We start from the raw sequence: 24160 nt of genomic DNA, 5'->3' as shown, positions 1-24160 counted from the left end.
GATTTGACGTCGTGTTAGGAATGGATTGGTTAATAGCCAATAAAGCCAATATTTTGTGTGATCAAAAGTCAATTCAAATAAATTCGCCAAGGGGTGAAAAGATCACAATTAAAGGAGATAAATCATCTAGATCCACAAAATTCATCTCTGTGATGAAAACTGCAAGTTATATAAGAAAAGGATCTATAGTGTATTTGATTTTTATAATCACTAACACTAAAGGAAAAAAACTAAAAGACATTCCAGTAGTGTCCCAGTTTTCAGATGTCTTTCCAGAGGAATTGCCAGGACTACCGCCAGACAGGGAAGTTGAATTCAGAACCCATCTGCTACCAGGGACAGCACCGATTGCCAAAGCACCTTACCATTTGGAACCTGCTGAAATACAGGAACTGAAGAAACAATTAGACGAATTGTTGGAGAAAGGATTTATACAGCCAAGCTCATCGCCAGGGGGAGCACCGATTTTGTTTGTCAAAAAGAAGAACGGATCAATGCGTATGTGCATTGACTACCGTGAATTAAACAAAGTCACGATTAAGAATCGGTATCCATTACCAAGGATCGATGATCTGTTCGATCAACTTCAAGGAGCTCGATTTTTCTCTAAAATCGATTTAAGATCAGGATATCATCAATTAAAGGTACAGGAACAGGACATTCCTAAGACTACATTCAGAACAAGGTATGGTCATTATGAATTTACTGTCATGCCATTTGGTTTAACCAATGCCCCAGCCGCATTTATGGACATGATGAACCGAATATGTAAGCCATATTTGGATAAATTCATAATTGTCTTCATAGATGATATTCTAATTTACTCTAAGAGTAAAGAAGAGCATGCAAAGCATTTGCACTTACTTTTAAGTCTATTAAGAATGGAAAAGCTTTATGCTAAGTTTTCAAAGTGCGAGTTTTGGTTAGAGCAGGTACAATTTCTTGGACATTTAGTTAACCATGAAGGAATCCATGTGGATCCAACAAAGATCGAGGCGATTACCAGATGGAAAACCCCTGAATCAGCAACCGAGGTTAGAAGTTTCCTAGGATTGGCCGGTTATTATAGAAGATTTATTCGAGATTTTTCTAGAATAACCATTCCCTTAACCAAGTTAACCTGTAAATCTGTTAAGGTTGAATGGGGACCAAAACAAGAAGAAGCATTTAGAATCCTTAAGCAAAGACTAACCCACACACCCATATTAGCGTTAGCAGAGGGAACGGAAGACTTTGTAGTCTATTGTGACGCTTCTAAGTTAGGTTATGGATGTGTATTGATGCAACGTCAAAAGGTTATAGCTTACGCCTCTAGACAGCTTAAGAATCATGAAGAAAATTATTCAACCCATGATTTGGAACTAGGAGCCATAATTTTTGCCCTAAAGATTTGGAGACATTATCTTTATGGTAGTAAGTTTACCATATTTACAGATCATAAGAGTTTAAGGTATGTTTTTGGGCAAAAAGAGCTGAACATGAGACAAAGACGTTGGATGGATTTGCTTAGTGATTATGATTGTGATATCCAGTATCATGCAGGAAAGGCCAATGTAGTGGCAGATGCTTTAAGTCGAAAGTATCACGAAAAGCCAAAAGGGGTACGTTCTCTTAAATTAAATCTACAAGTAGATTTAAATGAACAGATTAGAAAAGCACAAGAATCAGTAATCAAGGAAGATACTGAAAAATTAAAAGGAATGATTAAGGAATTAGAACAAGGAACAGATGAAATTTGGAGATTCCATAAAAAGAGAATTTGGATACCTAAATTAGGAAATTTACATCACCATATATTAGAAGAAGCTCATAAGTCTAAATATACGATGCATCCAGGAGGTGATAAGATGTACCAGGATTTAAGGAAAAATTTCTGGTGGATATGAATGAAAAAGGATATAGCAGCTTATGTTTCTAAATGTTTGACCTGTTCACAAGTCAAAGTTGAACATCAGAAACCCTCAGGTTTGTTACAGCAATTAGAAATGCCAGTTTAGAAATGGGAATTGATAACAATGGATTTTGTTACCAAATTACCCAAAACAAGAAAAGGTAATGATATAATCTGGGTGATTGTAGATAGGCTAACCAAGTCAGCTCATTTCATACCAATGAAGGAAACTTTTAGTATGGAACAATTAGGCAAATTGTATGTAAACGAAATTGTTTCATTACATGGAATACCTTTATCAATTGTTTCTGATAGGGATAGCCGTTTTACCTCTCAGTTTTGGGCAAGTTTCCAAAAAGCAATGGGAACTAAGTTGAATTTAAGAACAGCTTACCATCCTCAAACAGACGGACAAAGCGAAAGAACAATTCAGACAATGGAAGATATGCTTAGAGCTTGTGTAATTGATTTCGGAGGTAATTAGGACGATAACTTACCTTTAATAGAATTTTCTTATAATAACAGTTATCACACAAGTATCAATGCTGCACCATTCGAAGCACTTTATGGACGAAAGTGAGAACCCCGGTTTGTTGGGCAGAAATTGGGGAAAAGCAACTATCTGGACCTGAGATAGTGCAGGAAACAACCGATAAAATCATTCAAGTCAAGGAATGACTGAAAGCAGCACGTGATCGACAGAAGAGCTATGCTGATAACAGACGTAAACCGTTAGAATTCCAAATAGGTGATAAGGTATTGTTAAAAGTCTCTCCTTGGAAAGGAGTGGTAAGATTCATCAAAAGAGGAAAGCTAAGTCCCAGGTATATGGGACCTTTTAAGATTATTAAAAGAATAGGACCTGTAGCCTATCAGCTACAATTGCCAGAGGAAATGGCAGGTATACATGATATATTTCATGTATCTAATCTCAAGAAATGCTTAGCTGATGAATCACTTGTAGTGCCTCTTAAGGATATAGAGATAAATGAACAACTAAAGTTTGTAGAGAGGCCTCTACAGATTGAAGACAGGAAGGTTAAGAATCTCAAACATAAGAGATTAGTTCTGGTCAAAGTGAAGTGGGACTCCAAAAGAGGACCTGAATACACATGGGAGTGGGAATCAGAAATGTAAAAAAAATATTCGCACTTGTTCCAGTAGATCTCGAGCACGAGCTCTAAAACAAGGTGGGGAGGATGTAACAATCCTCAAGAAAACCGACACCCTCGATTATTTTTCCGACACCCTAAAAATATTTAAAATGTCCTAATATGTCTTTAAATATACCCCAGATGTGAAAACCGAGCACAAAATACAATATAACATTAAAAATAAAATAAAAATCAGAATTTTAAGTTTGGGCGGGCCGCGTAAGCTTAAGCTTACCCTTACGCGGGCCGCGTGAGATCAAGATTGTGGCACAGCCCGGTGAGGCCACGTGGCCCAACACCCGGCGACCCTACTTAATGACTCGGACAAGCTACGCGTTGACTAACATTGACGTGGGCCGCGTAAGGCCTTGCCTTATCTTACGCGGGCCGCGAGAAACCTCGATTACAGCCTTATACAAGAGGGCAACGGGCCTTCGGTTGAAACTCGTTCATTTCTGTTTCTCAATCTCAATTTCTGAATAGTGGGCATTATACCTGAGTCTAATACCCCCCCCCCCTAAATAGCGAGGTTGTGCTATGATGTAAGTATCATAACCCCTGGAGACGTATTAGATACTCTGCCCGATTGATCTAGGGTTCCGTAACGGCTGTCGTGGTTTTGCCCGACGTAGTCGTTGGAATGCCGCCTCGGGGAGGGTATTACTAATGTTAAAATGGGTTATTATACTAACACACGTGCATTTGTGTAATTTATAGATTATTCCCAGGAAATCCTTACTGAAAACCCTAAAACAACAATGTGAGTTGATCCACTTTTGAAAACCTTATATTTATTGTTTTTACAAAACCTTAAATACTTTTCCATGCGAATAACAATTATTGAGTATTTGTAAGAATACAATTATAGTGGGTATGTTGGGGTTTTGTATACACAATTTGTTACCACCTGGTCAAGTAGTAACATTTCCACAAGTTGAGTACGACAGTACCACTGATGTTAATCGTTATATCTTGGAAACAAATGTAATTGCGGATGCGCCCTCAATACTGTACACTGTGAAATGGTTTTACTTAAACTTGATTAAACTGGGATTCACTCACCAGTATTTCCCACTGACAAAATGTTTTTAAAACGCGTTTCAGGTAACAAAATGTGAAAGCCAACTAGAAGCCAGCTGGACAGCACTGAAGGCTTGGAAAAGTGGCAATAAATTTACCTAAAAGAAATAGATGTGTTTCTGAAATAAAAATAGGATTTATTCCTATAAAAATGTGTGTACTGAAAACTTGGGTTATACCCATGTATTTAATATTATGGAAATGTGGTATTTTACTCTGATTAAATATTTCCTAACTATGGTCCTGATGAAAATTTCCGCTACCAAATTAGACAAATACGTGATACCACCGAAACTGGCTCGCGGCCGCCCGTTCCCGGGGATTAGGGATCGGGGGTTGCGACATTTGGCCATTACGAGTTTTTGGTCATGCCATTCGGACTAACCAACGCACCCGCGGTGTTCATGGACCTCATGAACCACGTGTGTCAACCTTACCTCGACAAGTTTGTTATCGTTTCATTGATGACATACTTGTATATTCCAATAGAAAAGAAGAACATGAGGAGCATTTACGATTAGTCCTAGATTTGCTCCAACGGGAGAAACTGGATGCCAAATTTTCTAAGTGTGACTTCTGGATTTACGAAGTCCAATTCCTTGGGAATATAGTAAACGAAAAGGGTATCCAAGCTGATCCAGCTAAGATTGAGGCCATCAAAAATTGGGAGGCACCAAGGACGCCAATGAAAATTCGACAATTTCTAGGTTTGGCGGGTTATTACTGCCGCTTCATCGAAGAATTCTCGAAGATCACACAACCGCTCATAGCTTTAACTAAGAAGAGCTCTAAGTATATATGGGGTGACAAACAAGAAGAAGCATTCCAGTTGCTGAAGCAAAAGCTCTGCAGTGCACCCATTCTATCCTTGCAAGAAGGGACAAATGATTTCGTTGTGTACTGTGACGCCTCAATTCAGGTACTCGGATGCGTACTCATGCAACGTCATAAGGTCATCACGTATGCGTCCCGACAGTTAAAAGTACACGAGAAAAATTACACAACCTACGACTTGGAGTTAGGAGTTGTGGTTTTCGCACTGAAGATCTGAAGACACTATTTATATGGTACGAAGTGTACTATCTACACGGATTATAAGAGCCTTTAACACATTTTTTTATCAGAAGGAGTTGAACATGCCTTAATGCCGTTGGGTCAAACTTCTGAATGATTACGAATATGCGATTCAGTACCACATGGCAAAGCTAATGTGATAGCCGACACTCTTAGCCGAAAGGAACATCTAAAACCCAGACGAGTTCGAGCTTTGCAACTCACAATTTATTCCTGGTTACCCGAGCAAATTCGAAATGCATAGATTGAAGTTGTGAAAGAAGAGAATCTGAAAGCAGAATCCCTATGCAAGATGGAACGCGATTTGGAAGTGACACAGACGACACATGGTATTTCATGAACCATGTATGGGTACCTCTCTACAGGAATATGAGAGAACTCATAATGGACGAAGCCCACAAATCTAGATACTCTATCCATCCTGGTTCGGATAAAATGTATCATGATCTCAAGACAACATACTAGTGGCCAAACATGAAAGCTGAAATTGCCACCTATGTAAGCAAGTGTCAGACTTGCTCTAAGGTTAAAGTCAAATATCAGAAACCATTAGGGTTACTGCAACAAGCAGAGATCCTAGTATGGAAATGGGAACAAATCGCTATGGATTTTATTACGGGCTTGCCAAGGACGCCTAGCGGGAATGATACCATTTGGGTGATCATAGACCGCCTAACTAAATCAGCCCACTTTTTAGCAATCAAGGAGACGGATAAGTTTTATAAACTTGGTGTAGTCTACATGAAGGAAATAGTCGCCATACACGGGGTACCCGTGTCAATAATGTCGGATCGTGATCCACGTTTTGCATCTCATCTGTGGCAATCAGCACAGAAAACTCTAGGATCGCGCTTAGATATGAGTACCGCTTACCATCCCCAGACTGATGGCCAAAGTGAGCGTACCATTCAGACCCTCAAAGACATGCTTAGGGCATGTGTCATCGACTTTGGCAACAGTTAGGAGAGACACCTACTCTTAGTGGAATTTTCGTATAACAACAGCTATCACACAAGCATTCAGGCAGTACCGTTTGAGGCGTTGTATGGACGGACATGTAGATCACCTGTGTATTGGGTCGAAGTTGGTGATAGTCAGCTCACTGGTCCCGAGTTGATACTCGAAGCGACCAAAAAGATTGTGCAAATCAGAAACCGTATGGCGACAGCTCGGGATCGTTAAAAGAGCTATGTCGATCAATGCCGCAAACCATTGGAATTTGAGATTTTTACATATTCTCCCCTCATAAGTAGCCTTATTACATATTTCCCCAACCCCTAAATTTAATTACATATTTCCCCTTCCTAAATAAGCCTTATTACGTATTTCCCCAATCTCTGAATTTAATTACATATTTCACCTTCCTAAACCCCATATATTACATATTTATCCATTTCATTGAAAATACTCTTATAGAATTCAATTTTGCCCATGATGAGTTTATTAAATAAGTAGTTACATATTTCCCATTCTAATAAAATCAATTAAAAAAATATTACATTAAAATATGTTTTTCTTTCTTTTATATGAATTCTTTATTAAAATTTAGTCGATCACTTATATTACAATTATTAAAAACTATTTCACTTATAAGATTTTCACAATACCACATTACATGTATTTATACATCTAGGTTTTAACCATCTTTATATTCATAAGATTTTCACAATAGCACATTTCATGTATTTATATATCGAGGTTTTAACCATCTTTAATATTCGACCAGGTTTTGACCATTTTTGTATACGACCATACTTGAACGTCATGTGTACACAATATATAATGAAGTGAAATAGAAATTTATATTTTCAAATTTTCAAAACATATACAATTTCCGTGGGCGGGAATAGTGCTTCGCAGCCATTGGCTGAAATGGGCGGCCGCTCCTTTCTTATTGGACCAACCAATTTATTATTTTATACACACTTTAAAATTACGGTTTTGCCCCGGAGTAGTGTTTCTCTGCCATTTGTTCAAATGGGCGGCGAGCAATACCCACTTTAAAGTTACAGTTTTATCCCCCGTTAAAAAATATGGTTTTGCCCCAGCTTCAAAATACATTTACCCTTTTGCCCCGAGCTAAAAAATACAATTTCGCCCTCTGTAAAAAAATTATGCTTTTACCCTCAGCCTAAATTACGTTTTCGACCCGGTTAAAAATAAAATTTTGTTTTCCCCCCGGCTCAAAACTCAAAATTACGAATTTGCACCAGTTTATTATTTTATACGTACTTTAAAATTACGGTTTTGCCCACAGTTTAAAATTACGTATTTGCCCCAGTGCAAAATAAATTTATGCTTTTGCCCCCAGCTAAAATTTACGAATTTCACCTCGGTTCAAAATTATGATATCACCCTCAATCCAAAATTACGTTTTTGCCCCCATGAAAAATAAAAATATGGTTTTCCCCTAGCTAAAAATTAGAATTTTACCCTCAGGAAAAAATGATTTTCCCCCAAGTAAAAATAAAAATATGACTTTGCCCCTAGCTAAAAATCGTGTCAAAAAAAGTTGCCTAACACTCTTTTTACTTTTTATTTATATCAAAACTATAGTATTGTTTTTTAATTGGTTGAGGATTGTTCGGCCGTCGCCCCGCAACGCGGGCGGGGCATCACCTAGTTTATATACATTACAATTTCCATAAGGGAGAATAGTGTCAGGCTGATCGCTGACACTATCCTATTGGTCTGAATAAAATGCGATTTCACCCCTATTTAAAAGTTACGAGTATGCCCTCTGTTAAAAATTATGATTTTGCCCCCAGTAAAAAGTTATAATATATTGTCATCGTTTTAGCTTTTGACAAATTACGATTTTACCCCAGTTCAAAATTATGCTTTTGCCACCAGTTCTAAATTAGAGTCTTGTCATCGTTTTAGTTTTTTTTTTTTTTTTTTTTTTTTTTTGCAAAACTATGGAAGTTTTTTTAATTGGTCGATTTGATGTAATTTTTATTCATGTTAGGGAGCTGCTTATCACTCGCTCATTGGTTCTGATAAATTTAGTTTTGTCCCAGCTCAAAATTACAGTCTTGCTATCGTTTTAATTTTTTTCCTAGCAAAACTATGGTAGTATTTTTTAATTGGTTGATAAATATTTTGGCCTAACGTCCCGCAACGTGTACAGGCATAAAACTAGTTTGAAACAATATACATTCCTTTAATAACTTACTGATAGATGACATCGTCACTAATGTGATCGTTATCTTTACTGGAGACAATATCTAATTATTTTAATACTTAAAATATAGGTAAAATGTGTAGAAACAAATTAAACTGTTATGGAGATATGTTGAGGAAAAAAATGTTTTAACTATAAACTTAAGAAGTACATTGCATATTGAATGGTATATATAAATTGATTTATTAGAAAGGAAAATATGTAACTAATCATTTAATAAACTCATGAAGGGTAAAATAAAAATTTTATAAGAGTATTTTTAATGAAATGGATAAATATGTAATACACGGAGTTTAAGAAGATGAAATATTTAATTAAATTTAGTAATTGGAGAAATATGTAATAAGGCTTCTTAGAAGGGGGATATATAAAAATCCCAACTTAAAAAACTCGCCGTTGAAAAAAGAGCTAAATGTCATTTTAGTCCTTGTGGTTTATGTCATTTTGCCAGTTTAGTCCAAATGTTTCATTTTTTCTCCTGTGGGTCCAAAAAGGTTTTACCGTTGCCATTTTAGTCCATTGGGTTACTTTCATCCATTTTTCAGTTAACGAGAAGGACAATTCGATCATTTTATGTGTAATTCTATTAACCAGAAGGGCAATTCGACCATTTACAATGACCGAATTGCCCTTCTCGTTAACAAAAAAATGGATGAATTTAACCCAATAGACCAAAAGGGCAATGGTGAAACCTTTTTGGACCCACAGACGAAAAATAAAACCTTTGGACAAAACTGATAAAAGGAACCAAAACAGAGGGACTAAAATGATATTTAACTCAAAAAAGGGTAAATTACTTTTTGAGTCCCTGTGTTTTAGGGGTTTTAACCACTTGAGTCCAAAATCAAAATGTTTAACGCCCTGAGTCCCTATAACCACTTTTCTTAACCATTTGAGTCCAATTTTCTAACACTGTTAGAATTATTTTGTTAAAATTTGTTCAATGACCAAATTACCACTACCTAATATTTCTTTCTCTCTCTATCATATCACAAAGCAGCAGATTAGGTGCGGAATTGAAGAAGATTGTGGTTCGTCTCGATTAACGGTCGGTTTTCAATCCAATTTCGATTATCTCACATATCCCCACCGCACACACACAACCACTGCACATCCACCATCTGCACCATCATCACCACCACCACCCCCACCATGAGCACCACTATCCCCACCGCACACACACAACCACCACCGCACATCCACCAAATCAAACCAAAAGGTACAAATTCACATCAAATCGAACTTATCTAGGTTCAAATCAAACAAAAAACAACAAAAAAAATTAACTACATCGAACCTGGTTGACCGATTTTTGTCCAACGGCATTAGGGTTTCAACTGATGGCGCGGTGGTGGTCTGTTGGGGGGATCAGTGGTGAAATTGAGTTGTGGAGTTGCTGGTGGTGAGTTGAAGGATGAGAATAGGTCGTCGACGGTGTGGTTGTTTCTGGCAGCCATGGGTGAATTGGAGTTGAAGAAAACCTGAAGTTGTGAAGACGGTGGTTGTTTCTATCAACCATGGGATGGTCGTGGGTGGCAGTGGGGCGGCAGTGGTGGTGGCACTAGTGCTGGGCGGCACTGGTGGTGAAGGTGCTGAAGAAAAGGTTAAATTGAGTTGTGGAATTGCTGAAGTTGTGAAGACAGTGTGGTTGTTTCTGGTGTTGGGTTTGGGTTAAAGACTTGTGGAGTAATTTATTTTTATATATATTAAACTAGGTTAGAACCCCGTGTATTACACGGGTTGAATAAATGTAATTTTATATATTAAATTATAAAAAGTTATATCTTTATGAACCCCATATATTGTACGGGTTAAATAAATGTAACTTTATATATTAAATAATAACAAAGTTATATCTTTGAAAACCATGTGTATTACACAGATTAAATAAATGTAATTTTGTATACTAAATACTAAAATCGTCGTATCTTTAAAAAAACCCGTGTATAATCGGGTTGAATAAATCTACCAAATAATAAAAAAAAATTACATCCTTAAAAATCCCGTATATTACACGTGTTGAGTAGATCTAAAAAAAGTTATATTTTTAAAAACCATGTCTATACACAGATTAAATAAATGTAATTTTGTATATTAAATACTAAAAACGTCATATCTTTAAAAAACCCATGTATAGTCGGGTTGAAAAATCTACCAAATAATAAAAAAAATTATATTCTTATAAAACCTTATGTATTACACGTGTTAAATAAATCTAATTTTACATAGCAAATGATAAAAAAATTATATCTTTTAAAAACTTCATGTATTACACGGGTTATATAAATGTGACTTTGTAGAGTAAATAATTAAAAAAAATTATATTTATAGTAAATAATAAAAAATTTATATTTTTAAAAACCCCAAGTTTTACACGAGTTGAATAAATATAATTTTGTATACCAAATAATAAAAAATATTTTTTTAATAAATTAGGATAACATTTAATATTAATTTATTATTTATATATTTAATATAAGATAAGTAGGGAAGAGAGGTATTTGTTTTAAAAATATATTAAATTAATAATTTAGATTTAAGGATAATATTTTATTAAAGTACGATAAGATTTAATATTAATTTATTATTTATTTATTTAGTTAATATAAGATAAGTATATATTTAAAGATACTTTCAATGAATGACACGTGTCTAAAACTTGGTTTCTTTTATTATAGTAGATATATTAACAGTTTATGCTTTAAAGACTTGTTTCTTGTACTCATGTGCATATAAGACTTGTACTTTGTATGTAAATTACCAAATTACCCTCATAGTTAACAGACTTAGTGGATGATGTTAGAAATTTGAACTCAAATGGTTAAAAAAGTGGTTATAAGAACTCAGATGGCATTAAACATTTTAGGGCATGTTTGGCTAAGCTTTTTGAAACAACTTATTGATTTATTGGTTATTTGAAAAAGTCAGTATAGAGTGACTTATTGACTTATTGGCTTTTGCCCCTCACATAAACCCTCATTGCCAAACATCATTTTGGAGCTTATGACTTTTTAAGAAGACAATAAGTCAATAAATTGTTTTAAAAAGTTTAGCCAAACATACTCTTAATTTTGCACTCAAATAATTAAAACCCATGTAACACAAGACTCAAAAAGTAATTTACCCAAAAAGAAAAAAATAAAAAGAAGAAACCTAATAGAAAAGCTAACTTCTCCCCCAAGAAATTACTTCTTCACCTCTCTCTCTCCACCGTCGCCTGAGTCATCTCCGCCGCTTGCCGGAGAAAAAAAAAAAAAACTCAGGTCATCATCCAATTCAGCTACCTAATTTCATCATCATTCCCCAATCCTTCACCTTTCTTCTAATTTAAACCTTCAATTCAATGAATTCACTTGCTTTATAACCTTCTTATCACCACACAACTTCATCAACGCACAACAAATTCTCCAAATCCTCATCCGTATAATCACACTTACATTCATGGCGATCCGATTCACCCTTTCGTACTCCGACTACATCGCCGGAACCCTAGTTTCCGCCACCGGCAAATCCACTACCTTCACCACGCTCGCGCGTGACTTTTTCGGCGCTGATCGTACTTCCAATCGTTCTCCACTCGTCAACGGATTAATCTCGTTACTTAACTCAACCACCGCACGTGGCGGCGCGTGTAGTAGTTTAGGCGGCGCGTGTGGTGGTTTAGGTGTGTTTGGTGTTTCGCCATTGAGAGCGGGTTCTGTGACTTCTATGCTTCCGTTTCTGCAAGGGTTGAAGTGGCTTCCGTGTAATGAGATTAATAGTAGTAATCAGAGTGTTGGAGAGAGTTCTAGTGGTGTTAGTGGTCGATCGGTTGTTGTTGAGAGGAACGGTTGGATTTCGAGAGTGTTGAGTGGTTTATCTGATGATGCCAAGGCTGCATTTACTGCTGTTAGTGTCAGGATATTGTTGAGAGCTCAGTTAGTTGAGCCGAAGTCGATTCCCTCGGCTTCTATGAGCCCTACACTTGATGTCGGTGATCGGATTCTGGCCGAAAAGGTACTAATCTTGTAAATTGGTTGGAATTTAGGATAATGTAGGTCTGAGATTGCCAGTTGCTTGTTCATTAATGTTATAAATTGCTCTATTGTTTCAAGAAAATGGAGATTTGTGGTTTGCTTCTTGGTTTAAAAAGGCGCACCTGAGGCGCGCTAGGTATTGAGGTAAATGAATCAGTGGAAAAAAGGTGCACCTTGTGTAGTTCCGGGTCTAACTTGGTTAGATCAGGGTTCGTAGGAGGTTTATGTGTAAAAAGAACCATTGGGATGAAGAAATTATGAAAGTTTTACTTGACAAATAGGTTTATATGTAAAACAGATGAGGAATATGCAGCTTCTGGTCGTACATAAAACTTATTTGGAAATAGACACGCATTCCTCACACTTCAGCGTTTGAGATCAAAATGCCTCGAAGCGCTTCAGCGTTTGGGATTTAGGATAAGTTAGATTTTAGATTGCCAGTTTCTTGACTTGTAGGTTGAAATTTGTTTCCCTGTAGTCTATGTAGTAAAATCGGTGGTGTTATCGGTCCCCATGTAAAATATCGGTACCGATATTATCGGCAATACTTGACCGATATTGGATCGACATATCACCGATTTCCTAATATCCGTATCTTTCTTCTTAGTTTTACCATTTGTCTTTCTTCTTGTTGCTGCTATTAGTGTTTTAAGTCTTAATTGTTAATGGTTAGTGTTTAAGTCTTAATCAGTTCCTACTTGCTACAATTGTTAGTGTTTTGCAAGTTGCAAAAGGTTAATTTGTTAATGGTATACTGAATTGTTGGTGTTAAATTGCTATATATATGAATTCTGCATGGTATTAAAATTACCGATATGCCATCAATATCCCACCGCGATAACCAATATCTCAAATATCGGTCCTTGACCAATATCTGATTTCTTACCGCATTAACTGCTTAGCCTGTAGGTGGTTTATAGATGACTGATATACAATTAGTTCAAGTTCATTAATGTTCTAAATTGCAATATTGTTTCATGATTGGCTAATGCCTTCAAGAAAATGGAGATTTGTGGTTTGGTTATTGGTTTAAAAAGGCGCTGACGAAAACACGCCTCATGTGGTTCTTGGTCAAAATTAGTGTCCTTAGAAGGTTTATATGCAAAATATAAGAGAAGAATAAATTAGAAAGGTTTGCTTGATAAATAAGTATATATGCATTTAAAGGGTGTTAACTAGTAATATTTTTTTTGATTCACTGGAAAAAAAGGTTAGATTTTGAGTTTTGTTCTTATTGATGTAGGTTTCATACTTCTTCCGAAGCCCAAAAGTTTCAGATATTGTGATATTCGAGCCCCCTCCCATTCTTCAGGTAAGATTTTGGTTATGTATGTTGTTGCCCCATTGTTCTCAAAGCGGGTCGTGTTCACAGGCTAGTAGGTTGAACATGACATGAACACGAAAATAATGTCAGACACGAACATACACAACCCGTTTAACCCTAAATTTAAGATTTTTTTCCGTATTACTTTTAAAATGGGGTAAATTACTTTTTGAGGCCCTGTGTTTTATGGGTTTTAACCACTAGAGTCCAAAAGCAAAAAGTTTAACGACCTGAGTCCCCATAAGCATTTTCTTTAACCATTTGAGTCCAAATTTCTAACACTGTTAGAATTTTTTGGTTAAGTATTATTAAATGACCAAAATTTATATTTAAAAAATAAAAAACTCTCTCTATCTCTTTCTCTCTCTTCTACTTCTTCTTTCCTTTTTCTTTTCCATAAGAAAAAGATCTTCACATGACTTCAACGTTTTGATTGAATTTTTCAAACTTTTAAACACTGTTTGTGATAAAAACCATTCGGTTTTGGAAATGAGATTATCGTCACAGTATTCTTCCGTCATCTCCAACACTTCTCCGGCACACCGGAGTGGAGCGACGTTTAACGGCGTCAGCTCGATTTTAACGGAGTAACAGGATTTAACAGCAGCCTCAAACGTTTCCGATCCTCCTGGAAAATCCGGTAGCGTGATGTGAGCATGCTCCGTATCTGTTTCTTCTCGTATCTCTTCGTTTTTTGAATTTTCAGACACACTTTCAGCAGTGTCATTCTTTTCTTGCCCGGTAATCATCTCGTGTAGCTTTTTACTTTTCGCCATTTACGGAAACTGAAATAAACATTTCGTCGAATGGTTAATACGCAACTAACAATAATGAAACCAATAGAGAAAACCGAATCACTAACCTTGTGGAGATGGAAGGTCATATCCCCGACGTCTACAACGACGTCGCTGGGTAGTCCGGTGGTACAAAACCTGCAACAAACACAAAATCATGTAACAAACTCTAACAGAAAAAGAATAAAAGCAACTAACAGAGTTAGTTAGTTAGTTACCAGGCTTGGCGTTTGGAGGATTCTGGCATATCGGAGGCCATAACTGATTGAGGGAAGAGATATCCTTCTTTATCTCCGTTCCACTGATTGAGAAAGAAATACTAGAGAGATGTAGGGGGCTAGGGGGAAGAAAGAGAAAGAGATAGGGAGAGTTTTTTATTTTTTAAATATAAGGGTATTTTAGTCATTTTAGTCATTTAATAATACTTAACCAAAAAATTTTACTAGTGTTAGAAATTTGGACTCAAATGGTTAAAGAAAATGCTTATGGGGACTCAGGTCGTTAAACTTTTTGCTTTTGGACTCGAGTGGTTAAAACCCGTAAAACACAGGGACTCAAAAAGTAATTTACCCTTTAAAATGACTTGTGTATTCGCCGTTGACAGTTGACACTGACACAACCCGTTTAACCCCAGGTTTTTATAAGTTCCATTTATGTTGTTGTGTAGGAAATTGGTTGCAAAGATGCATTTATAAAAAGAATTGTAGCAAAGGCTGGAGATTGTGTCGAGGTAAGATATAAAAATACATAAATATACCCTCCTCTTTTAAAGAGATTTATAGCACTTATCCTGATGCCTCAAATGTTAAATTCGTTTCGTATTATCAGGTTAAGGAAGGTAAACTGTTGGTGAATGGTGTCGCCCAAGATGAAGAATTCATTTTAGAGCCATTAGAATATGAAATGAAGCCTATGGTACTTGTTTTCTCCTTTGACTTTATGAATTCTTGATTATGCTCATTAGTATCAAGATCTGATCTTTATTCGCTAAACGTTTTTTTTTTGTTATTCAGATTGTGCCAGAAGGTTATGTGTTTGTGCTGGGCGACAATCGTAACAACAGTTTTGACTCCCACTACTGGTAATGCGCGTTATTTAAATATTCTTTTTATATTTTGTTCAAATGCAATGCGGTATTCAATTTTGTTTTTGTGCGTGTGTGTATGTAGTTCACTAGTCACCACACACAATTAAAATTGGTGTCTAAGTTGAAAATCGTGTCAGACACATGAACCCAGACGCGACACAGTTATTCAAGGGTTGACCAGAACACGACATGTTTAACCCGATTTTTTTACATTTTTTTATTTTTCCGCATATTAATATTTAAAATTAAAATTTTACAACAAATATATATAAAGGAATTACATTTTAATTATAAAATCTTATGTCAATTTCTCTTTTAAGTTATAATTATGGCATATAATACCCAACAATATAAATGAGTTAAATGTGTCAACGTGGGCCGTTTAGCTAAACGGGTTCGCAGGTTCAACATGAAATTCACCCGAACTTGTTTAAACTAAACCCAAACCCGCGAATTTCGTGTTAGGTTCGTGTTGTGTCAGAAATTCAAACCCCTAATTTTGGTGCAGTTAACCCTATAATATTTGGATAACTGGATAGATTCTTATTAGTCGAGGGGTTATTATTGTGCAGGGGACCTCTTCCTGTAGCAAACATTGTGGGTAGGTCTGTGTATCGTTATTGGCCACCGTCGAAAGTGTCGGACACAATTTATGTAGCAAGACGAGGTGTTGCTCATTCTTGACACGCGTCATTCTTCCTATCTGTTTGGAGGGTGAATCTTGAATGACCTTTTTTGACAATTTTGTTTTTGCCCTTCTGTTTTGCTTTGCCTTTTTCGCTCACCATCGCCAATCATTGTATATATCTAACCTCTTTTACGCTTTTGGGATCGGGCAATAATGCCCGTAAGTTACTAATTTAACTTCGTTTGTAGCCATTTGTGGCAGTTTTAGGGTTCATTTTCTTTTATTTATTGTTGATTGTGTTGAATGCTATATCTTCGCGGATTGAGTAAAGATACTAGTATAACTTGAATCTTTGAGTTGTTTATTTGTTTTGACTTAGGGTGTTCAGAGGTTGGCCAGAACTAATCAAACCTGTAAACATGAATCAGTTTGGTTCATTTGGTTGTTCTTTCTTTTTATTAAGGTTCAGAGCGTCAAACCAAGCGTTTTAACTTAACTATCATCATCATCATACTTAGTAAATACAACCAATAGCAAAGCTAAGGTAGGGTCTGAGGATGTTAAGATGTAGACAGCCTTACCTCTACCTCGTAGGAACAGAGAGGCTGCTTCCGGTGAGACCCCGGCTCCATAGTAGTTTTGCATCAGGCGTTGGACATAAGTCACATAACACTCGGCAATTAAGTTAAGCGTTTTAACTTAACCGACTCGTTTATATAATTGCATTTCCCTCCTTCAGGACAAGCATTACCTTTCTTGATAAGACACTACTCAGGAAAGGTATTAGGCCATTACCCTCTTGTTAAGCCCACTAACTTCGATAGGCTCGTTAAGAAAGAGTTAGCTCCCATGGCTCATCTTCCTTCTGTGAATAGGTCATCCCAAAACACTTTCCATTCTTCTCATTTGCAGTCGAAAACACCACCGCTAACATATATTTTATCTCTCTCTATGAGCCGAGCTGCCTAGATAGGGGTCGATCCAACATAAAGCCCGACCCGGATGACATGATCTAGCTGTCTTGCAAGTCATTGACAACATCCTTACCACATTAGCCTATGAGCATACTTTCTACCTCTTTCTCTGAAATGTTTGTTTTGGACATGAAAGATTAGATTAGCAAGTAAGCCGCACTAATATAACGATTGTCATACCTCTTTAACATGTACACTTAATTATACACGACCACATTGGTGTAAGAGACACAAGGAACCAATGGACGTGTGCCATTTTGTAATGGTTTATAAGGCAGATAAAACACACTAGAAAACAAAGAAGACTTAAAGATTTTTTATTCAAACCCTATAAGCCGTGTGTCGTTGTGTTAGAAATTGTCACCCGTATCTTTAGTTCGAGATATGGGGTCTAGTTGGGGTAAGAAGTTCACAAAACCACTATATTATATATTCATCGGGGTCCCTAAAACCACAACCAAAACTAAAGCTCCATTGTCGGGAATGAGTTTAGCTGTTCTTTTAGTTCATCGAAAGGTGGTGGTAATTGTTGGTGACGTATGGGCTATGGTTGTTCAATAAACTAGTGGCTTGCTTGAAAAAAGCTTGTTTGTAAACGAACCAAGCCTGAGACACGGTTGACTCGGCTCGCTGCTCACTCGATGTCTGGCTTGTTGGCTCACTAATAAGATATAAAATATTAAAAGAAATACAAATATGAAACATATATTATTTTGAACCTCCCTCTCGGTCTTTAAAAAATATAATATAAAAAACAAAAACTATACTTATGTGTATGCTAAAAAAATATTTTTATTGTCTGTTCTATTATCTGTATATGTAAAAATATCTTTTTCTTAATTAATGAGCCGTCTAGACAACCCACAAGCTAGCTCTACTTTTCAGTTTGATACATTAAATGACCGAACTAAAGTGCTACTTAAAAAAGACTAGGTCATAGCCCAGTAGCGATTGGGGCTAAAATCCCTAAAATATATAACATACAACGGCTGCATGATGCTCCCACGGATACATTCATATAGACAAAGAAACCACCTGTATTGAATTTGCAGTCAATTTCTTGGCTGCTAATGTAAATTACTCAATACTTTTTGAACTCTTGGATGTTTAAATTATGAATTTTTTGCTAGAATGTTTTATCTATGTTTGGTAGTGCAATTCATAAAAAACAACAACCTTTGTTAATATGTTTCGTTAATTTTTTCACTCGGACACTTGATCAAACATTTGGTGTGCAAAGAGATTAGTCATGGATAATAAACATTAGATTGAAGCATAAACACCCCATCAAGCATGAAATACTTGCAAATTCGTATCCGTTGTTACAGAACTACTTAATATACAACAAAGATATTATACTTGCGTGGTCAAATTAGTTCAAGTTAGGCATGCTATCAATGTATTTGAATGAAAATTATTAAAGAAATAACTCACCACCGTTAATGGATTGAAATAAAAACATAGATTAAAATGTATATAAGGCCGAAATTAAGGAGAATGTTGTGTTTCTCATCATTGGATGGTTTGTGAATGTACAATAGCCTTCCCAAGTTCATAACAAAATATGCTCAAAAATGAAATATGTCGGGTCGGTTCTTATACTTAGTACCCGACAAACCCGATTACATAAAAACCCAGAACCAGCCCTATATTTAGGGTAGTGAATTGGTTCTATATTTTATGTTTGATCAGTTCTCGGGTTGGGTCGGGTAATGGTCGGGCAGGGTCGGGTTTTGCCTTTTGCTCACCCCTAGGGCCATGTGTGCAAAGAGCTGACAAAGCAATAAATGAAGACAGAGAAAATGAAGGACACGGGGCTGTGCCCACCAGGAACGGGGCCGTGTGAGTGTTCTGTTTCAAACTATAAATAGAGGTGCTTGGCTCACTTGCAAACCATCCCTTGGCAAACCATTTCTCTCACTTCGACCACTACAATACCATCATCTTCCACCACTTTAGTAGAGTTAGAGTAGCCTCGGGATCCAAAATCGATAGTGAGAGCTTTTGTCAAACTATGACCATGCTTGGCTAATGTCTTACATCACTTGGTGAAGACGAAATCTTTTGTGTATTACTTTTGATTTCCATCCTTTGGTCACTTTTTAATTGGGTATGTATTAATGACTTTAATAACTAGTTTTTTATATTGATGGTGAATTTTTATTCTATTGTTGATTCACTCATTCGTGTCTTTACAGTCTATATAAAGCGCGTTAACTACCTGGAAGGGGGTTAGAAGGGTGGTTTGGGTAAAGTTCTTGTCTCGTTCAGTGTATAGATCCTGCGAGGACCTGATTCAAGCTTATTAGCACTTCCCTTGAGGCAGATAGCATTAAATCAGTGGGAAGTAAGAACAACTTGTAATCCCTTATAAATAAACTACTATTAAAACTTTAAACCAGCCTTGTGGGACTGTATCCCTGCTGACTCAGACCAATATGGCCGAGGGTAGTGTTGCCTCCAAAAGAGGGACATGCCACATTTTGCATTAATAACTTACTTAATTATCTTTCAATAATCCGGCCTTGCGGGACTGTATCCCTGCTGACTCAGACCCATATGGCTGAGAGTAGCGTTGCCTCCAAAACAGGGTCATGCCACAATAACTAAGATAATCTCTTAGAAAACCCAAGTGCGAAAATAATGAAAGGATACGTAGAAGATGAGTCGGAGCCAAGTGATTCTTTCTTGTTACTTATTTCTTTTATTTTCTTTCTTTATTTTACATTTTTAAAACTCTTTTTTCTCAAAATTTGGGTCGATTTGACGTTGACGATAAACCGGTAAAAAGCTCTTGTGTCCTTGGACAACCTCGGTATCTTACCATCACTATACTACGCCAACGATGGGTGCACTTGCCCTAGCGTGTTGTAGAGAGTGATAGTTATATATCGATGTTTATTAAATTTAAAGCTTGATTAAAAGGTAAAAAGGTACTAAAAATAACATAAAAAAATCCGTACACCCGTCGACACGTCACAAATCATATTCGTCAATTGGTTCCTTGCGTTCAAGTAACTCCTTACTCTAAAGTCATGGTAACATTATCTGGCATCCTTTCTGTTTAGAACATTCGTTAAACATGAGACATGGACCGACATTCATTCTCATATATTCTTTATCCATGCTTGTTTTCATTCTCTGATTTGAAGTGGTCTAAAATACTACCCTGAGTTTGAGCGTGGCCACCCATTTACACCAAATTGCATCAATGAGGGTGCGAGAACAATCAAATCTCTTTTGACAAAGGAGAATGGAATTCCTTTGGCAACATACAACTCTCATATACCATCAGATCTATTCCCAATCAAATATCATATTACTTCCTTACATAGCTACATCGTTAGATAAGATCAAAGAACACCCTTTGGCTAAAGTTAGTTCTAATATGTTCATTAGGTTTAAGGATAGAAGGATTATACCAGTTTGTGAAACATCTTATGACTATAATCCATGAAGATCATATTGAGTTGAATTACGCCTGATGTCATTCTCCAATAAAGATCTATGAATATTAGATCTCAACACCTTGAGCCTTTCATCTCATGGAACAACTAATCATTCATAATAGTCTTAGTTTAGATTGATTCACATGAATCTGATCGGCTACAGGCATTTAGAATAATTCCTTATTCATGGATTACTTAAACGTACAAAAATAAAACAATGAAACATTTATTATAATGCATTTAACCATTAATAAGGAGTGTTTCGCCATCTACACTCCGACGAAACTAAGGAGTGTTTCACCATCCTTATTTCGACGAAACAAAGTGTTTCGCCGGCCCAACGTTTCGCCGAAGCCCATTAAGGGCCCAGTACGTTACGCGGATATTTATTGTGTATTACGGTTCCATTCGTCACGCTTTTAGCAAATAAGAAACCCTAGAGCTCTCTCTCCCTATTGACGGCGACTGTGTGCCCTCGAAGCCATCTATAATCGATCAAGTCATTCTTTCTGTTCAACCGGTTAGTGTGTAATATCTCAGATTGATCAAACTGTTAAGTTGTTATGTAGATGGTTGTTAGTATGTTTGAATTTCATTGATTGTTGAGGTTGATTATTTGTGAACCTGATAGCAATTAGGGTTTCTCGGTGTTGTTGATTGAATAGATTTGATCAGTGAGATAGGCTGTCAGTATTGATGAATCTGTGAAAATGTATTCGTGCAATGGCCATCTTATATGCTAGATTGTTTAAGGTTAACACGTGATTCTGATATAATTGGTTAACGATTGATACTGGTTGTTTTGACATGAATCGCATGATCGGCGGTTAGGGTTTTGGGTAATCATCAGTCACGACATAACTGACTTAATGGACGAAACACCGATGATGACGTAACGGATGCGTTTCGCCGGAGGATAATCACGACGAAACAGGCATGATGAAACAGGGGTGTTTCATCGAGGGTAATTACGACGAAACCAGAGGGTGTTTCGCCGAAGGTAATCACGACAAAACAAGATGTTTCGTCGAAGGGGATTTACGATTAAACAAGGGTGTTTCGTCGAGTTGTTAAACTGCACAGTAAACTCAGTTAAGTCTGTTAAGGATTAACTAGGTTAGTCACGTACTGTTAAATGTAAAGCATGGTTGCATGAGCCTGTATAACTGATAAGTGCTATGTGTTAGTTATAACTACATGAATGTGATAATCTTGATTGTTAGTCAAACTTTGTGAATGTCAACTGATTGTGTAAACGTGCATACCATAGGCCTTGACTGACTAATTGGAACCAAGTAATTAACCAAACCGAGCAAACCAAGGTGAGTTCACACTCTTTCCAAGGCATGGGATTCCTGGTGGGTTGGGAATGAGATTGTATGACTACCCGTACTTTCATCACTACTAGACCACTTACCACCGTCCTCGGATTGGGAAGGACGCCAGTGCTAAATCCTACGTAAAACCTACGTACCATTGTCCTCAGTTTGGGAAGGACACCAGTGTTAAAACCTACGTACTACTGTCCTCGGATTGGGAAGGACACCAGCGCTAAACCTACGTACTCGCTACGTACTACTGTCCTCGGATAGGGAAGGGCACTTACGTAAAACCTACGTAAACTCATACTTTCCACTGTCCTCGGATTGGGAAGGACACCTATAGATACAACTAGTCTAGTAACATACAACATGGGAAGCCCCCACTTATTATCGTAAAGGTTTGGGAACAAGGATACTGGGTAACGCATGGTTATGAAACGAACTTACGATTTCTGAAATGAACTCATTAACTGAACAATCAACTGTGAACTCGCTCAACTTTGTTGTTGACTCATTGCAGAAACCAGTGAGTGGGTAATCGACCGGTTCCAAGCGCGCCTTGTCCTCCTGATCAAATTGATTGAAGCATTGTTTATATATGATGTCCGCGGTGCTTCCCGGATCGATGAAAATGTAGTCTGTTTGGTAATGACCAATCACTCCTGAGATGACTATCGGTCGTTTTTCCCTCGGGCCCCCTCTAACAACGGGAAAAATAACTTGCCGTTCGCGCCACGAGTCGTCTTGTGTGCGCTTGTTGTAGTTTTTCCTTGGCCTTCGTGGACCTCCCTGAACCTTGTGGGTTTCTAACTTCCTGAGTTTTTTGTTATCTGGCCCTTCCTCTCGTCTTTGAATTTGGCTGTAATCGCGCTTTCCGCTCTTTACCAGGTGAGTGAGCTTTCCATCTCTCAGGGCCCTTTCAATTTCTTGCTTTAAGCTGAAACAGTCATCGATTAGGTGGCCCGTATCCTTGTGAAATTTACAGAAGAGATTGTGATCTTGACCCCTCTTGTTGCGCATCTGCAGGGGTGGTTTGAACTGGTGATTTTCAGTGGCTAAGACCTCAGAAGGGGTCTTTATCAATGGTGTCCACTGTTTCTCCCTGTTTTCTCTTTTTACTTCTTTTCGGTGGGCTATTTTATTGATTGTGTGGCGCGCATCTTCCCTTGCTGGGCTTCTTTCTCTGTGACCGGACGCTTTCCATGATTGGCTTCTACCCTTTTTGTTGTGTCGGTCACTGTGGGTGTATCCGCGTTGACGGTGATCATCACCGGTCAACTGTTTATCTGTTTGTGCTATTGCTTTGGCTGCCTCAATGAAGGTTTCCTAGTCTTTGGGTCCTCCGTCTCTTCCTTTCACGCGCTTGATTAGATCGTCGCACTTGACTGCCCTCATGAAGTGCGCGCGCATCATCTTTTCACCTACGTCTCCGATCTCTAGACATTCCTTGTTATATCTTGTGATAAAATCTTCCACGCTTTCGTGGTCTCAGCGCCATATATTCAGACAATTAGCCGGGTCTCTGGTGTGTCTTCGCTGTTGGGAGAAGTGTGCAAGGAACTTCTCTCGAAAGTCGACCCATGATTTAATTTTTCCTGCTGGTAAGCTGTAGAACCAGACGCACGTTGCGCCCATATATGTTTGCGCGAAAAGATGCCACCAAGTTGGTAGGTTCCACCCACCTGTTGCTCCTGCGCCGCTAAAAACTTGGAGGTGGTCATCTAGATCTGTCAAGCCGTTGTATTTGCCCACGTTGTGCGGCAGCTTTGTCTTGTCTATAGCAGATGTGGCGATTTCCCTGATGAATTTTGAATTTTCAGCCATGTCATCTGGACGATAGCTTAAGGATGTAATCGTGTTCTGCCTTTGGGTTGTACCCTGCGCGCTTGGCTGGTTTGTACGACTCGTGTTCTGGGTGTAGTCTGCTGAACACTGTGCTTTCTTTGTATGTTGGGTCTTCCTCTTCGTCTTCCCATTCGTTGTTCATATTGCGCGCGCCTAGGCGGCTTTGAATCGGTCTTCGTTGTAAGTTGGAGTGCTGCACATAATTGCTTTCTGTTTCACCGTAGGTATCGCGCGTGTCGTGCGCGCTGGGCTTTCTGATGTTTGGTGCAGGTCCTTTTTCTGGGCGTAAAGTCCACGCATTGACCTGCCGAGTCGTGTGTGTGCTCAGAGATCGTTGC

General features: G+C 37.6%; 1 protein-coding gene across 1 annotated transcript; it reads left to right on the top strand.

The window, feature by feature from the left end:
• Nucleotides 1-11538: 11538 nt before the first annotated feature.
• Nucleotides 11539-16581, top strand: LOC110936200 (probable thylakoidal processing peptidase 2, chloroplastic). Its single transcript, XM_022178544.2, has 6 exons — nt 11539-12379; nt 13643-13711; nt 15185-15247; nt 15346-15432; nt 15531-15598; nt 16177-16581. The coding sequence occupies exons 1-6, from the start codon at nt 11825-11827 to the stop codon at nt 16286-16288; spliced, it is 954 nt and encodes a 317-aa protein (XP_022034236.1). The 5' UTR covers nt 11539-11824; the 3' UTR covers nt 16289-16581.
• Nucleotides 16582-24160: the final 7579 nt, after the last annotated feature.

Source organism: Helianthus annuus, chromosome 4, assembly GCF_002127325.2.
Source record: "Helianthus annuus cultivar XRQ/B chromosome 4, HanXRQr2.0-SUNRISE, whole genome shotgun sequence".
NCBI lineage: Eukaryota > Viridiplantae > Streptophyta > Magnoliopsida > Asterales > Asteraceae > Helianthus > Helianthus annuus.
The sequence above is the reverse complement of the archived record's forward strand: the minus strand, read 5'-3'. Positions and strand labels throughout refer to the sequence as shown.

Bases quoted from the DNA above. Each gene is read 5' to 3' on its own strand.
- LOC110936200 (XM_022178544.2), top strand. From the start codon at position 11,825: ATGGCGATCCGATTCACCCTTTCGTACTCCGACTACATCGCCGGAACC. The intron at 15,248-15,345 runs GTAAGATATAAA...TCGTATTATCAG, and splicing joins AGGCTGGAGATTGTGTCGAG to GTTAAGGAAGGTAAACTGTT. The intron at 15,433-15,530 runs GTACTTGTTTTC...TTTGTTATTCAG, and splicing joins AATATGAAATGAAGCCTATG to ATTGTGCCAGAAGGTTATGT.